The sequence below is a fragment of the Schistocerca americana genome, chromosome 1 (genome assembly GCF_021461395.2).
Source record: "Schistocerca americana isolate TAMUIC-IGC-003095 chromosome 1, iqSchAmer2.1, whole genome shotgun sequence".
Taxonomy (NCBI): Eukaryota; Metazoa; Arthropoda; class Insecta; order Orthoptera; family Acrididae; genus Schistocerca; species Schistocerca americana.
Genome location: NC_060119.1, coordinates 1,179,458,656 through 1,179,477,344, shown reverse-complemented (window position 1 = coordinate 1,179,477,344; position 18,689 = coordinate 1,179,458,656). Strand labels below are relative to the sequence as shown.

The 18,689-nt window shown below is 42.7% G+C and overlaps 1 protein-coding gene across 2 annotated transcripts in view; it reads right to left on the bottom strand.

Annotated features, from left to right (window-relative positions):
• The window catches only part of LOC124619738 (rab GTPase-binding effector protein 1), a 193,626-nt gene that overhangs the window by 106,728 nt on the left and 68,209 nt on the right, over window positions 1-18,689 (bottom strand). The window contains exon 4 of one of the 2 annotated variants that reach the window (XM_047146314.1): window positions 9,392-9,663. In XM_047146314.1, coding sequence (XP_047002270.1) covers window positions 9,392-9,663 — 272 coding nt within the window. The remainder of the gene's footprint in view (window positions 1-9,391; window positions 9,664-18,689) is intronic. The other variant, XM_047146324.1, reaches the window with a different exon arrangement.

The following is an 18,689-nucleotide window of genomic DNA, read 5'->3' as shown; positions in this document are numbered from 1 at the left end:
AATGAATCATATTTTCACATCACCTGATACCACTGTTATGTCATTTTTTTGCAGCCTTGGAAAATGACGGAAAGTTTAAATGTGTAAGGTTGATGGAAAATAAAAATGTGGTCAAGACATAAGTAAACTCATTATTGTATTTTATCTCCCAGACGCGTCTCGCCTTTTTCACTTTAAGGCATCCTCAGTGGTATCTTTAATGATAGAGTTATGATACACTTTTGCTTTGATATGTATTCTTCATAGATTATATAACAGTTCGCTTCTCGCTTTTTATGTAAATAAGTGATTACTTACAGTCCTTTATGTTTTTAATTGGTATCAGCGTTTCCTCTTGTCTGGTCACATGGAGGTTGCACTATCGCTCTATTTATGAAACATAAGCTTGTTTTTGAGTTTTGAACATTTTTCTTCCCACTTTTCATTTTGTTTGCCCATGTTGTTGTGATGCATAATCAGTCTCCTGTCACTAATATAGACATGTATCTCATCCTGTTTGGTTTGTTTATGTACACACACATGTTGCCAACCAAATGAAGTACATGCTGAAAACTAACATCTACTCATTTCTATTATGTTTATATGTGCTCGCACGCACGTGTGTGTGTGTGTGTGTGTGTGTGTGTGTGTGTGTGTGAGAGAGAGAGAGAGAGAGAGAGAGAGAGAGAGAATTCATGCGTGCGGTTTTTTTCCCAGCATATACTATGTTAGGTTGGCAACATATACATGTACATGTACTTGTACGTAAACAAACTACACAGGATGATATATATCAGTGTTATGTCTCTATTATTGACAGATGACTGATAATGAATCACAACAACAAGGGCAAACTAAATCAAAAGTGGGAAGAAAAAAGTTTGAAACACAAAAACATGCTCAGAGTGTGGGAACAAAAAAGGTTTGAAACACAAAAACATGCTTATGTTTCGTAAACAGAGCAATAGTGCAACCTCCATGTGACCAGACAAGAGGAAACACTGATAGCAACTGAAAACATGAAGAACAGTAAGTAATCACTTGTTGTTGTTGTTGTGGTCTTCAGTGCAGTTCTCCATGCTACTCATCTCCAAGTACCTATTGCAACCTACATCCTTCCGAATCTGCTTAGTGTATTCAACTCTGTTTCCCTCCATGATATTTATCCTCCATGCTGCCCTCCAATACTGAACTGATGATCCTTTGATGCCTCAGAACATGTCCTACCAACCGATCCCTTCTTCTAGTCAAACTGTGTCACAAATTCCCCTTCTCCCCAGTTCTATTCAGTACCTCCTCATTAGTTACGTAATCTACCCATCTAATCTTCAGCATTCTTCTGTAGCACCACATTTCGAAAGATTCTACTCTCTTCTTGTCTAAATTATTTATTAACCATGTTTCACTTCCATACATGGCTACACTCCATGCAAATACTTTCAGAAAAGACTTCCTGATACTTAAATCTATACTCAGTGTTAAACTTCTCTTCTTCAGAAACATTTTCCTTGTCATGGCCAGTCTATATTTTATATCTTTTATATCCTCTCTACTTGGACCATCATCAGTTATTTTGCTCCCCAAATAGCAAAACTCATCTACTACTTTGTTTCATTTCCTAACCTAATTTCTTTAGTTAGCAACATCTGATTTAATTTGACTACGTTCCATTATCCTCATTTTGCTTTTGTTGATATTCAGCTCATATCCTCCTTTCAAGACACTGTCCATTCCGTTCAACTGCTCTTCCAGGTCCTTTGCTGTCTCTGACAGAATTACAATGTCATCGGCAAACCTAAAAGTATTTATTTCTTTTCCATGGATTTTAATTCCTACTCTAAATTTTTCTTTTTTTTCCTGTACTGCTTGCTCAATATAAAGATTGAATAACATCGGGGATAGGCTACAACCTTATCTCACTCCCTTCCCAACCACTGCTTCCCTTTCATGTCCCTCAACTCTTATAACTGCCATCTGGTTTCTGCACAAATTGTAAATAGCCTTTCATTACCTGTATTTGACTTTGGCCACCTTCAGAATTTAAAAGAAAGTATTCCAGTCAACATTGTCAAAAGCTTTCTCTAAGTCTACAAATGCTAGAAATGTAAGTTTGCCTTTCCTTAATCTATCTTCTACGGTAAGTCGTAGGGTCAGTATTGCCTCATGTCTTCCAACATTTCTACAGAATCCAAACTGATCTTCCCTGAGGTTGGCTTCTACCAGTTTTTCCATTCATCTGTAAAGAATTCATGTTAGTATTTTGCAGTTGTGACTTATTAAGCTGACTGTTCGGTAATTTTCACACCTGTCAGCACTTTCACACCTGTCAGCACCTGCTTTCTTTGGAATTTGACTTATTATATTCTTCTTGAAGTCTGAAGGTATTTCATCTGTCTCGTACATCTTGCTCACCAGGTGGTACAGTTTTGTCATGGCTGGCTCTCCCACGGCTATCAGTAGTTCTAGCGGAATGTTGTCTACTCCCAGGACCTCGTTTTGACTTACGTCTTTCAGTGCTCTGTCAAACTCTTCACGCAGTATCATATCTCCCATTTCACCTTCATCTACATCCTCTTCCATCTCCATAATATTGTCCTCAAGTACATCGCCCTTGTATAAACCCTCTATATACTCCTTCCACCTTTCTGCCTTCCCTTCTTTGCTTAGAACTGGTTTTACATCTGAGCTCTTGATATTCTTTCAAGTGGTTCACTTTTCTCCAAAGGTCTGTTTAATTTTCCTGTAGGCAGTATCTATCTTACCCCCTAGTGATATATGCCTCTACATCCTTACATTTGCCCTCTAGCCATCCCTGCTTAGCAATTTTGCACTTCCTGTCGATCTCACTTTTGAGACGTTTGTATTCCTTTTTTCCTGCTTCATTTACTGCATTTTTGTATTTTCTCCTTTCATCAATTAAATTCACTATCTCTTCTGTTACCCAAGGATTTCTACTAGCCCTCGTCTTTTTACCTACTTGATCCCCTGCTGGCTTGACTATTTCATCTCTCAAAGCTACCCATTCTTCTTCTACTGTTCCCCCATTCTTGTCAATTGTTCTCTAATGTGCTCTGTGAAACTCTCTACAACCTCAGGTTCTTTCAGTTTATCCAGGTCCCACCTTAAATTCTCACCTTTTTTTGTTTTTTTGCGGTTTCTTCAGTTTCAATCTACCGTTCATAACTAACAGATTGTGGTCAGAGCCCACATCTGCCACTGTAAATGTCTTACAATTTAAAAATTGGTTCCTAAATCTGTCTTACCATTATATAATTTATCTGAAATCTTCCAGTGTCTCCAGGCCTCTTCCACATATACAACCTTCTTTCACGATTCTTAAATTAACAAGTAATCACTCATTTACATAAAAAATGAAAAGTGAACTGTTTTATAATCTAAAATAATCTAAAAAGAATACATATCAAAACGAAAGTGTATCACAACTCTTATCATCAAAGATCCCACTGAGGATGCCTTAAAATGAAAAAAGGTGAAACGCATCTGTGAGAATAAAATGCAATGCAGCAACAGAACGCATTTTTTATTTACGTAACATATATTTCTGTGCTTGCTGTGGAGGATGGCCAAGCAAACAAACTTGTTAATTGGAGTAAGTTTGCTACTGAGGAAGGGAGAGTGCATTAAATAATAAAATCAGTTAAGTAAATAAACCCACACATAGTTAAGCAAATACTAATCCCACAAAAGAAAGAAGTTTTATCAAGTATTGGCCTACAGATGAGTAGCAAATTCCCAAAACTATACATTTGGAGCACAGTACAAATGTCACTTTACGTGTGGTGGTATAAAAAATATTAAAAAAATGACAGAGTGTATAATGACAAAACACAAGTGGTTATTTGTGCAAAAGATGAAGACAGAAGAGCTATTGACAAATAAGAACAAAGTATAAGTTAGCAAGATATAAAAGGCACTCAAGGTTTGTTGATATGACAAAATTAGGAACAATGAAGCATAGAGCATAAAATATTGCACTATGTGATAGGGTAGTGATGCTGGTTAGTGGAGTATGTGTGTAGATATGAAGAGATTGCTTCAGTAATCAAATTAAGATGATTTCTATGATTTACAGAAGTGGAAGAGTATGTGATGATGTATCATTTAGTTTTCTGTTGACATTATTCTATAATAACATTTAAGAGTACTTTCACTTTAGAGTTTCATTTTGTTATTTTTTTCCATTTTTGCTACTACCACTTAGTACAACTAGTTTCCCATACCAAGTTTTGCCACTCCCTTAAAAAGTTGTCCTTTTATCTACATGTTTTTAACGTTTCCTTTATTCACACTGATTTTCCTTCTAGGACTAAATAGATTCCTTCTGACAATCTTGTTGCTCTGAACTTTACACAATGTAATTTATGAATCAAATCACCTACAGTTAACATTTTGACAGTATTCTAAACTCTTAAATCTTATTCAAATCTACATGGAATTACTTTACGTTTTTCGACAATCTTCATTTCAGGTATATGATACTGGATCAGCTATTAATATCCCTCACTGATCACGCTTCACAGAAACAAATAGTTTGGTCATATGGATTTAAGTTTCCATGATATTTTTACACAAATTTGTTTGGATAAACTGTCAAACTGATGTAAATAAGGAAAAAACAGTTATGGGTTAACCACAGAGAGGGTGGATTTTTCCAGAGAGGAAATATTGTGTAAAAACTGGAAGCTATCTTTTAAAGACCATTGAAGAAAGTAAGATTTGGGTTTAACAACCCCAATTATAGATTAGAATGGAGTGAGATCACAGATTGCAGAAGCACACACAAAAAATCGACTATGTCCTTTTCAAAGGAACCATCCCAGCATTTTCCTTAAGTCTAGTGCCTTAAAACCTTTGTGGATATTTTACAGATACTAGCCTGCTTAACAGCCTTGTAGAATCACATGCATATGTGATGGCTGTATTCTGCTACACGGACGAAGAGTCTAACATTGAGAGTTACAGCTATCGTTACATCTTTTGTTCTACAGGGTGAACATTTATAAATCCAACAAACTGCAAGGACGGATTCCTGACAGGAAAAGGAGGAAAAAAGGTGCTATGAACATGTGTCCGGAAATGGACAGTGTTCACACAATGACAACAAATCATCCTGGGACACAGTGCAGAGCTGCGTCACATCCATGTCACAACAGGTGTTCAAAGGGGATGCAATGCACGCGTTCACAAGTCGCATCATGGGCACTCTTCTGCATGTTCTGGCCTCTCTCCGAATAGTGTCACATGTGCTGTGAACATGCTGTTGAAGGGTTTGCACATCAGGAACTGGTTCAGAATACATATCGCTTTTCAGATGCCCCAAGAGGTAAAATCAACTGGGTTTAATACTTGGTGATCTAGCAGGTCATGCTACAGGGTGTCTGCGTCCTATCCAACACCTGGCAAAGAGGATTTTGAGGTGTCAGCAAACTGCAATGAGGAAGTTTGGTGGTGCTCCATCACGCAGAAACCACAGAACCTATCGTATTGCCAAAGGCACATTCACAAGCTACCCAGGCAGAGTATTCTGCAGAAGTAAAAGTTCGTTCCTCCGTCAAGGCACTGTGGAATAATAAACGGTCCAAGTACGTGGTCGCTAAGAATCCCTGCCCACACACTGATGCTGATGAGATGTCTCAATTATTCCCCAACGACTGTCTGCAGCCCACGGATGACGATTATGCAGACTGATGATGCCAGTTCTGGTAAAAGTTGGTTCGTCGGTAAATAGGACTGATGACAGAAATACTGTAATTGTGATGGTCTGGTACAAAAAAACCATTGACAAAATCCTTCCCTTGGTGGGAAATCAGCTGCTGATAACCCTTTTACTTGTTGCAGGTGACAGGGATGGTAGCAGCTGTCACGCAAGATACACATAATCGTACTTTGGCTTACACCATGTTGGCAGTCCACTTGCCTGGCTTGTACTAGTGTGTATCTCAATATCCTCTAGAGCCCGGTCCTCCACATCTAGTGTATGCACAGTCTGCCTTCTCCCTGCATGTTTATCTGTCTCAAAGAACCCATGATCACATAAGCATCCAAAAAGGACTTGAAAATTTGTGTGACGTGATTGGTGTCTGTGAGGGTACTTGTTTTGATATAGCTGTGATGGCTCTCAACTCTTTCCATCTGCTTGGCCGTATACAAACACCACCTCTGCTTCTTCTCAACATATCGGACCATTCTGATGTTTACAGTATGCTAAATCTATAAAACAGCCTGCAACACACAAGGAACACACAGCACATGATCAGAGGAAGTTTAATTTGTCAGTATCATCTATTGTGGCAACAATGCATTTCTGGACACATGTTCACAGGATCTTTTTTCCTCCATTTTCAGTGAGGAATCCATCCCTGCAGTTTGTTGGTTTTATTAATGATCACCCTGCATAACAATTGCAGTACACTGATCAAGATCAGATATCCTAAACACTTCACATTTGAGTCCATCCAGTTTATTCATGAGCCGTGCCTCATGGTCAATAGGGTACTCATGACAGCATCCTTGTGCTTGTGGTGGTGCTTTGACAGTGTTTGAGACTAGAGCATGGTATGGCAACAATGCAGAAAACATTATCATGATACTAGAGAATGCAATAGGGCTATGGGAACTAGACACTGGCATCGGTCAAGGCTAATGAAAGCCCGCCAGGCTAGCTGCGCGGTCTAACGTGCTGCTTCCCAAGTGGGAAGGTGTGTCTGTCACCAGCACGAACTCACCCGGCAGATTAGTGTTCAGGTCCGGTGTGCCGGCCAGCCTGTGGATGGTTTTTAAGGCAGTTTTCCATCTACCTCGGTGAATGTGGGCCGATTCCCCTTATTCCACCTCAGATACACTGTGTCGACGATTGCTACGCAAACGCCATTTCCACATACGCGTACACCATAATTAGTCTACCACGCAAACATTTGAGGTTACACTCATCTGGTATGAGATGTTACTGGGGGGTCCACTGGGGGCCGAACCACACAATAACCCTGGGTTCGGTATGGGGCAGCGGTGGGGTGGGTGGACTGCTGTGGACCACTGAGGGCTACAGCGGGACGAAGCCCCTCATACTTACATACAAGGATAATGAACAATTAAACACACCACAGGTAAATCAGTTTTTAAATATGGTGCAGATGAAACATATTACTGCATTTCCCAGGTAGCAGAACAAGGTTCATTGCTGGCTTTGGGAGGCCGGACTACAAAGCAAACTTGTGGCAGTCATGAGGAATCCCAATGATGGTTGACTCTAATCATTAGCATTTGCTGAGGAAAATACTTATTGTGGCTGGCAGAATGTAATCTTATTTTGATGTATCAGTATTTTCCACAGTGAACGATGTTTCAGTATTAGGTCTATCAGCTGCATGGTGTCCATTTCAACTCAAAACATATTCACTAGTCATCTCACTGTAGCCATGCCTATTGGGCAATTTGAGGCTGGATGTGTTTCTGTGGACCTGGGATGCTCCACGGGATAGTTATCTGACTTGATGCTGTTATTACATGTAATGTTATGATCTCATCAGTGTAACAACTGTATCTTGAGGAATTAATCTGTTTCCAGCAGGATCAGTCTGTATGTGTCAGCTGTGGTGCAGGAGTGGTTTCCTGAACAGAATAAGATTCCTCTTCTCAAATGGCCTTCTCCTGCACCAGACCTCAGCCCCATTGGAAACTTATGGGCAGAGACTGAATGAACAATGTGAGAAAACTGGCCTACCTGCAGCAAGAACCCACAATTAGCTTCGGAACGTCACTCGAGCAGTCTGGAAGAAGGCGGCAGAATGTGAAAGTGTGATTACTAACCTCATAGACTCCCTTCTTCACAGGATGCAGATGGTCACTGAAGTAGTAGGCCTTTGGACAGGATATTAAGGCTAGTAAGTGGTAAAAAAACACATGCTGTGTCCTTCTGAGAGCCAAATATAACATATGAATTGTGTTCATTCTGTTAATTTTGTGTTTTCTACTGATTTTTCTACACACATTAATGCAATAAAACAAAAATAATTGTTGAAAGTTGGATTCAATCCAAATCTGGATATTGTGCACATGCGTATCAGTCAGGTGATTAGAAAGTCACTAAGTGAGGACTGCAATACTGAACTATTTCTTACTATTGTTCTGCCCCCCAACTTCACCTCATGACTTCAAGTGTTTTTTTCCACATCTGAAATGCTGGGAATGACGGAACGAATTCTCTAGTGTGTTTTTAGAGGGTGCTTGTTAAGTGCTGCGAGTCAATAATGTATAATCTCTTAATTTCAATTAAATCCACAAGTAACAGTATCTCTTATTATCATGATCAGTACTGCATAATCTGTTACGTCACTAGCTCCTGTGCAACATGGCAGGCAATTTCAGCCACTGCCATTTTCTGTGCTTCAAGTGAACCTCCTGGAGCTTGAACTTTGTACTGATGTTCAATTAACTTACTTGCTTTCAATTCCTAGTTTGCATCCTGCAACTTTCCTATAATAGTTCTCAAACAAGAACTAAACAGCTGTGCTTGACTGTTTTGGGTAATATATCAAGGTGTATGTTGACATGCATTTCTGCATATTTGTGTGTGTGTATGTGTGTGTGTGTGTGTGTGTGTGTGTGTGTCACTGTCTTATTTAACATTTACAAAGCAACTCAGTGGATTCCCTTAAGTATGGGGGGTTTGGGATGGTGCATTCTAGGCTACTATACCCTATAAATAATGGACATTATAACTGCAACTCAGATGTACAATATGTGTGACAAGTCATAAGACAAGTGCATACAGCAAATGTTATTCAAATGACTGCAGTCATGAACACTTCATATACAGTTCTCACATTGAACAATCTTAATACTCTTTTCTCTTTATGTGGCAGACGGCAAGTTCACAAAACAAGTATTTCACCCTCTTCATGACATGCACATGTAAGCAATAATAATTATATATAAACATTTGCAAAGCAATTCATAATTATGAATGTATAATTAAGAAAGCTTCTGCATTACTGAAATGTTTTGCCAATATATAGAAAATTAGTACCGGCACTGGGAAAATTGTAGCACAGACATGTGTATGTAATGGTGAAATTACACCATGGAAACAGTTTGCTGATTAGGAAATACTACTGTTTCTAATTTATTATAAAGTGCCAAACAAAAAAAAATATGGACAAGGATATTCACATAAGGGTAGTGAGAAGGACAGTAGGCTCAGTCACAAAAAAATCTAGCCTTAACCACGCAATTTTCAAATAACAGTATTTCATGAACTAACAGACACACGACACCCCAAATTCTTTCGGCTTTCATACCAAATGCCAGTTTCTGTACTGTAACATTTACAACCATCTCTCCTGGGAACTGGTGTGTGGTAGTTGAAAAATGAAGCACATAAAAAGTTACGTACATACTTTTTTACCTTCCTCATACTGTCTTCAAGATTGTTGTCTTGAATCACAGAGGAAGCATCAGCACCTAACTGACTGACAACTTTACGAGCCAGTGTTTTAGTGACTGCAGAAAGCATGACGCTAGGTGCAAGTATAGGTGAATCACGTCCACTTCTGTCTGAAGTGCCTTGGTGCTGTTGCACTTGTGCACGTAACTGATGTACCTCTTGCTCCAAATCTTTGTTGATCTTCTGAAGTTGCTTCACCTCATTCTCATACTCCTGGGTTTCTGATGGACAAAATGTGAAAATCAAACGACTGTATCTCAATATAACATAACAAATATTACAAAACACACACACACACACACACACACACACACACACACACACACACACACACACACACACACACACACACATTACATAGATTTTTTTTGTTCTTTTGAACTAGGATATTATTTGCAAGCTAATTCTGTGGAATGCAAGCTTTTTCTCAGTGAGGAGGTTGGGCATTAGGCACATTAAATTACCAATGGCATTGATAAAATATTAAAGAAGTGAATAGAGACGTTTCATGCATGGCAGTCGAAAAAGGAAGGCATTCATAGTAATCTGTAACTCTGACAGGCAATTAGATGAGAGATGAGAAGAAAGATGCAGTATCTGATTAGAGTGGACAGTGTCTGACAAAAGGATTACTAATTCCTTTGTTGAAATAACAAATTGTCTCCTGTGGATTTAGGAAATTACCAGGAAGCAAATCACTTCTCTAAAATGGACCATCTAAACAAGGAAACCACTCACTCAGTAGAATTCAGAGACTGAATCAGAAACAAAATAAACTCAAAACCAGACAAATTCAGAGCAAACAGCTGGAGAAACAAACTCAATTTTCAAAACAATGTAAATAAAAGACCACAAGATTAAGAGAAGCACTCACAGCTGTACTTGTTAACTTAGCTACAAACTGATGAAACCTTTGATTAATTCCCCACATCATCTGGACGGTGCAAGACATCCCATCAGCGTGAAACTGTTACTCAGTTGGCATGCTAAGAAGAAACTGTCAACAGAATAATCTCTGAACTGATCTGTTGAAGGTGAATGTGCCTGAACTGTAAGTATACGAGTGTTATATAAATTTGACATATCAATATGTAGAGAGTGCATAAGTGCAAATTTTATATCATGAAGGTCAAACTATCATCATCTAACAAAATGTAGTCTACCATATACGTCGAGTGTTTTGCTGCTATGACACTATAATACCACCAACTTAAACTGAAAGGTTCAGGAAACAAAACAGTTTGAGATGTAATGCGAGGTGCTGAGTGAGACAAAAGTTAAAGATCGAGTACCACGTAATTCATCATACCTAGAATTCATTATGAGGAGAACAGAGACAGACTCAGGAAATAGGGACAGGGAATCATGGAATTATTGTAAAGGTCATCTTAGAAAATTGTCTTGAGCACATAAACAAAAAACTGAATTTGGGCAGTAACAGCTTAGATCTCCTGGTCACCAACAGAATAGAAGACTGAAAAATGTTGAGGTATTCTAGCCCAAGCAGACAGTGACAGCAGTCATGTGTGCATGACGTGTTTGCATTTGTGTGTGTGTGTGTGTGTGTGTGTGTGTGTCTGTCTGTCTGTCTGTCTGTCTGTCTGTGTGTGTGTGTGTGTGTGTGTGTGTGTGTGTGTGTGTGTGTGTTTTTGCTGTGCCTGTCTGCTACTCAACGTGTCACCTTACCAGCAAGTAGCAATCTATCCATGTCATAATATTTTAAATATTGAGTATAATGCACAAATATCAAGAGTATTTTACGAGGTTTTAGGGTTGCAGATGGATCATCTTGACTTCTTGCAACAATACTTTGGCTGGCAACGGTCCAGCCGTCTTCACTGGACAGTTGCCAGCCAAAATATTGTTGCAAGAAGTCAACATGATCCAGCTGCAATTCTGAAACCTCATAGAATATTCAGTATGCTGGGAAAACTACAAAAATCATAAATATGAAGAGTATTGGACAATATGCCTATGACAGGCAGGTGCCGAGCAAAGTCACAAGAGATGAGAAAGACCTGTTGTGGTTCAACAGCCATGTTAGAAAGGTACTCTGAAAGCAGAAAAAAGCTTTGCTGCAGATTTAGACATAGCCAAAACCTCACAGGAAAATAAAAATTGAATGAAGCCAAAATTGCCAAAAAGGAAAACCGTACATGAAGTAATATCTATTTACCTATATGACAGAAAATCCTGATAAGTTTTGGACTTACATTAAATCAGTAAACTGATCAAAGTTACCTGTCCATACACCATGAGACCATTAAAATGGAAGATGACAGACAGAAAGATGATATACTGAACTCCTTTTTACAAAACTGTTTCACCGAGGAATATTGTACTGCATTTCCTGCATTAAATTCTCATATGAACATTAACGCAACATACACAGAAATAAGTTGATCAAGGGATAGGAAATCAACTGAAATCTCTCAACACAGGAAAGACCATTGGACCTGTTGAGATGACTATGCAATTCCACAGACTATACGAAAGAACTTATTCCTCTTGTAGCAGCAATGTACTGTAAGTTACAGTAGGAATGAAGCATTCCTAGTAATTGGGGAAGTGCAGCTCATCTTCATTTTCAAAAAGGGTTATCAAGCAGATGCACATAACTAATGGTATTGCTGATATCAAACAGATAAAGAATTTTGGAACTTGTTTCATGCTCATGTACTGTGGCATCTCCTTTGCAGGTATCATCAACATGGATTCTGCAAACACCAATCATGTGAAACCCAGTTTGCTCTGCTTGTCCAGAAGGAAGTAGGTACTGGCACGCATATTGATGCCAAGTTCCAAACAGCCTCCTAATGAATGAAATATGAGTGTACACAATATGACAACATTATGAAAAAGATCATTGTTACTCATCATACAGCAGAGATGCCGAGTTGCAGATGGGCACAACAAAAAGACTGTCAAACGAAGACTGACTCTGGTCTTAGCAGGCAGGGTCTGTGGTGCTTTTGTGTGTGTGTGTGTGTGTGTGTGTGTGTGTGTGTGTGTGTGTGTGTGTGTATTCTGATGAAGGCCTGTTTGCCCAAAAGCTTTGTTCGACAGTCTTTTTATTGTGCTTGTCCATGACTAAGCATCTCCACTATATGGTGAGCAGCAACTATCCTTTTCATAATATTGTCATTATTGCATTTTGAATTTTGCATTGTTTGAGTGTACAGAGTATGTCAGACCAGCTGTGTGTGTGTGCGCGCGCGCGCGGGTGTGTGTGTGTGTGTGTGTGTGTGTGTGTGTGTGTGTGTGTGTGTGTGTGTGTGTGTGTGTGTGTGTGTGCGCGCGCGTGTGTGCGCGTGCGCATATGTGTGTGTATTGTTGACAAAGGCCATTGGCCAAAAGCTTTAAGTGCGAAAATCTTTTTGTTGTGCCCATCTGCGACTCAGTATCTCTGCTATTTGGTGAGTGGCAACTTTCCATCTCATAATATTGTTACATTCCATTCTGGATTTTCCATTGTTTGAAATCATTATCAGTACACCCACTATTCCTTCAGGTGGCATATGCTGTCATCGGATCAAGACCAACGTCATCTATCCACATGTACTAAATTTTCTTTTCCGACAGTGTAGCATATTAAGTTTTGTCAAGAAACCCATGCCCACAAACTTACCATTTGGATGAGAAATAAGTTTGAGGATAGGATTGCTTCTGAATCTCTCACTTCACAGTACACAAACAAACTGATAAGAGGGCATCGTCGGTCCCTGTGGCAGTTATGCCAACATATACCATTTTCAACTGACTAAAAATCCATTGTGAGAAGCTGGTATCCACAACTAGGAGGGCTGACTGTGGAGCTTTACGGACAAGCCACTTTGAAGGGGGTGTCCTCTGTTACATAGAAGAGAACCTAATGATGAATACTCAAAACACTGCCCATGCCATGGGTTCCTGTGAAGCACACAGGTCAGAGTCAATGTCTCCACTGTGTGCATATGGTATGCACAGTGGGAGAGTTAAAAGTAATCCTATCTTCAAATTTTTACATGCAAATGACATTTCCAGACATGGGTTCCTCATAAAAACTTTATCTATTAAGCCCCCCTCCCCCACCCCCCACCACCAACAACAACCCTTAAAAACCTGTTAGGAGAATTGTGAAGTACACTGTACATAGACACTAAAAGTCATCACGCAGGAAAAAGAGAGAATGATATGCAGACAATTGCTCTCAAATAGTTAGCAAGAAAAAGATGAAAAGAAGAGGCGAAACAACCATGTAAAAGAAAAAGGTGTGAACTAAAAATTACAACAACAGAAATGGTTAGATGAATGAGCGGAGAGGTGTACTGGTAAACAAGCTGTAAATCTGGTTTCGGAGCATAGTTTTGCAGTTGAGCTGGTACTCGTAACATTCTTGTGAAATAATCTTGATCATCTTGAGCTCCACAACTCTTCTTGGTAACATTAATACAAAACCACCACAGCTTTTCTAATACATATTTATTATGTCAACAGACAAGGCTATTTTTGGCAACACGATGATCCGTCACGGAATAGTAATTTGCATCAGTACAGTTGTAGCGGTTTGTTAGTAATGTTTCTGTGAAAGACGAAAATTCAGTCTGAATTCCAATTAGGCTCACAGTGCTAATCTTGGACTGTTAGCTGAACACATGATGTGTAGAAGTTCCACCTGACTAACTTATATCAACACCAAAATTTTAAAAACGAAAAAAAGGAAGACAATATATTTGCCACAGTGAATGAAGTAATAATATCCCAGTAACTGTAGTGGGTTACATGCAGCAATGACTAACACTCCAGCTGTGTGGCAGTTTACAAGAGTTGATAAAAATACTACAGTGTAGTAACATGGTTCATGATTTCCGTCGCACTTCACATAGCATAGACCGGGAACTGTCTCCTAGGCATGCCCGATGTGAACTGACTGGGCACGGCCCGTGCTGCCTGAGTTGTTGTTGTCGTTCCACCGGCAGAGGTCGCGGCCGAATTCTCGCGTGCCCTCTGGTGGACGGGACTCTACTTGCGGCAATTACCGTCCGTGACATGCCGTGCCGATGTGCGCCTCCCGCTATCTTTCTGCACTCCTCCTTCGGGGAGTGAAGCCACCGTGATCCACTGCGTCGGGAGGTGGAGCGTCTTGCAGGAGCGATGACCTCCACATCCTTCAGAAGGCTGGAGTCGAGGGGATCTGCCAACCCTCGAGCCATAACCTTCGAATAAGGCTGGAAGTGACCCACACGAAGAGGCCCACGTCGTCCCACCACCAGAGCCCGGGACAGAGCGGGAGACAAGCCGTCGAACTCTGGATCCGTGTCCACCTTGGGAGGGGCAAGCCCCTGTGGCGGGGACGATGGGGAAGGGACGACCACAGGTGAACCAGCCTCCTGAGAAACCGGACCTGCGAGGGGGGCCGGCTCTTGTTGCGGCATCTCTAACGATGGCGATGCTGGTGCTGGAGCTGCTGGAGGCTGCCAAGGCTGAGAACCATTGCAGTGTGGCAGTCACAGGGGGGAGGGGCGGTAGCGTCCTCTGAGAAACCAACAAGGGTGCCGGCAATGGAGAAGGCGGGCCCGAGGGGTCGGAGTTTGGGTGCCCAAACATGAACATAGCTGATTTTGGTGACGACGTACCTCCCGGTCCCCCGCCTGCAAGGTATAGAGCCAGCGGCCATTGCAGCGCAAGACCACCGACAGTATCCAACGTGGATTACGACCAAACCCACGTGCCCAGACCGACATACCCGGTGGAAAGCCGGGTACTCCATTTTGCAAAGACTGGCGAGGACCAGGCCGGACGAGGTGCAGCAGAGTCATAGGTTGGCGCCCGTGGAGGAGCTTTGCAGGGCTGCGTTCTCCCATTGGTGTGGTCCGGTATGCCGTCAGGAAAAATGTCAACGCCTCCTCCACAGGAAATTCGTGCACATACTTTTTCATCTGCGTCTTAAATGTACGCACCATGTGCTTGGCTTCCCCATTCGATTGTGGATGAAAGTGGGGAGAGCAAACGTGCCGAATACCGAAGCGCCTACAAAAATCCTGGAAGGTCTGCAAAATGAACTGAGGTCCATGGTCCAAGACCAGGGTGAATGGCAGACCTTCCACAGAAAAGATTTTTGCTAGTGCCTGGATTGTAACTTCTGAAGTGGTTGAGGAGCAGCGAACCACATACGGGAATTGGGAATAAGCATCAATGACAATGAGCCAAAAGCCATTGAGAAACGGGCCCGCAAAATCGATGTGAACACGTTCCCATGCCAGGGTTGCAGGCGGTCATGAAGAGAACGCTGACCTGGGAGATTCCTGTTGGCTCGCACACTGGGAACAGGCGGCCACCAAGTGCTCAATTTCTCTGTCAATACCGGGCCAGTACACATGGCTGCGAGCCAAGGTTTTAGTACGGGAAACACCCCAGTGCCCCCTCATGTAATAACATGAGGACTTCCCTTCGCAAACTTGCAGGAACAACCACGCGAGGAGCTGTATCATCACTAGCCAGAAGGAGAACTCCTTCCAGGACGGAGAGGCGGTCTCGTAGAACAAAATAATTACGAAGAGGGTCCGAGGCCCGGCCTGGAGGTCGGGATGACCACCCCTGCTGAATGAGGCGAACTACTTGCCGGAGAACCGGGTCAGCTGCAGTTTCCCTGGCAACTCTAGAACTAGTGATCGGGAAGCCATCAACCGCTTGGCGGGATGCCACATCCAAATGAAAACACATAATCTCCTCTCGATCGAACTTAGGATCCGGGCCCACCGGAAGACGGGAAAGAGTGTCTGCGTTGGCATGCTGTCCGGTAGGGCGAAAATGAATGTCATAATGGTACTTAGAGAGGAACAAGGCCCAGCGCTGTAGTCTGTGGGCCGCCCTATCTGGAATCTGAGAGGCGGGGCCAAATAGCGATATTAACGGCTTACGGTCAGTGATTAACTGAAACTTCATGACATACAAGAAAGGGTGAAACTTGGTAACAGCGTAGACAATGGCCAAAGCCTCTTTTTCCACCTGGGAGTAATGGGCCTGCGCGGGACTAAGAGTTTTAGACACAAATGACAGTGGCTGCTCGGAACCATCAGTGTTGCGATGGGCCAGGACCGCCCCCACCCCATACTGCGAAGCATCTGTAGCCAGGACCAACGGCTTATGGGGGTCAAAAGTAGCCAAACAAGGCACTGACATGAGGAGGCCCTTCAATGAGGTGAACACTCGCTCGCATGCAGGCGACCAATCAAAAGGAACACCCTTGCACAGAAGGCAGTACAGGGGGCGGGCTATGGTGGGAGCCCTGGGAATGAACCGGTGGTAATAGGCAATCTTGCCTAAAAAGCTTGTAACTCCTTAAGCAAAGCGGGCCGCGGAAGGTCGACGATACCTTGGACCAAACTTCTTAGTGGCTGGACGCCATGCCGAGAGATGATGTAGCCCACATACTCAATGGACGGTTGGAAGAAGTTTGACTTACGCAGGTTGCAACGCAAGCCCACGGACCTGAATTTGAGAAAGAGGGTGCGAAGGTTGTGCAAGTGTTCCTTTGTGCTGCGGCCTGTGACAATGTCGTCGTCCAGGTAATTAATACAATGAGGTATTGTCGACGTGACGTGCTCAAGATAACGCTGGAATATCGCTGGGGCACTGGATATTCCGAAGGCCAACCGCTGGTATTCGTAAAGGCGAAACGGGGTGTTGACAGCTGCCAGCTGTTTGGAGTCCTCATCAAGTGGTATCTGATAAGCCTCCGAAGGATCGATTTTCGAAAAATATTGGCCTCCCACCACGGCGGAGAACAACTCATCGGCACGAGGCAAAGAATAGGTGTCCACCACCAATTGGGAATTAATGGTGGCCTTGAAATCGCCACAAAGACGTATTTTTCCCGAAGGTTTCCTAACAATAACGAGGGGTGAAGCCCACTCACTACAAGAAATGCGAAGAACGACCCCGAGGGCTGTCAACCGGTCTAGCTCTTCTTTTACCCGAGGGCGGAGAGCCAAGGGGATCTGCCTCACGCGTAAAAAACACGGGCGAACCGACGCCTTCAATGTTAAGTGAGCTACAAAGTCTTAAACACGCACCAGGCCCTCCTCAAAGATATCCGGAAAGTCAGAGATCAAAGATTCCAATGATTGATAGGGAAAGTCCTCTGAGACCAACTGTATGGTGTCAGCGATAGAAAAACCAAAAGCTTGAAAGGCATCCAAGCCAACAATAAAAGTAATAGGCCGAGTGACTGATTTGTAAGTCACATCAATAGTGAATTGACACAGTAGGGGAATGAACTGTTTACCATAACCGCGTAGACGCCGGTAAACTGGCACCAACAGGGGGCGACCCAAGGTCGGAGTAAGTGTGTGCATTCAACAAAGAAACTGCCACACTCGCATCTACTTGCAGTTGTAATCGGCGCAACCAAACCGACACCTCGATAAAGAGTTTGTGTGCCGATGCGTCAGGAGCCTGGCCCGATGAAATTTCCTGAATGTCAACGTCCATGTCCTCTGTACCTGCTTCCTTCAATTCGTTTGAGGCTAAACGGCAAACTTTAGCAATGTGTCCTTTTTTATTACATTTGCGACAAACGGCCCAACGCTGGGGGCACTCTGACCGATCATGATGCATATAGCATGACGCACAGGACGGTAACAGGGGCCGGCGGCCGGAACTCTGTTTACGCGCCGTGCGGGAGCGCAGTGGACGCGGCCATGCCGCCCTGAACCGCCGCGACGTCGCACCACGCTTCCAACTGTTGACCTGTGGCATGAGAGACTTCACACGATTGCGCAATGGACAAGACTTCTTCAAAGGAAGGGTCTTCTAACAGCAGGGCCTGTTGCCGGGCCTCCCTATCAGGGGCCGAACGAACAATGACGTCGCGCACCATAACGTGGGCATACGACTCTCGCGACTGCTCCGTGACAAAATGACACTTGCAACTAAGACCGTGCAGCGTAGCGGCCCACGCCCGGTAAGACTGATGTGGCTGCTTCTTGCATTGATAGAACTCGACCCTAGCCCCACAACATGCGTGCGGCGGCGATCATTTGAGGACAGCAATGAACACAATGCGTCAAAAGACAAGGACAAGTGTTCCTGAAACGGCGCTAGCTGCCGCAAAACTTGATACAGCGAGGGAGATATCCAAGACAAGAAGAGAGCACGACATACCTCCGCATCAGCAACATGAAACGCCTGGAAATGCTGCCGAAGACGATGTTCATATGCGTCCCAATCCTCCGTCGTCTCGTCATACGGGGCAAAGGGAGGAGGG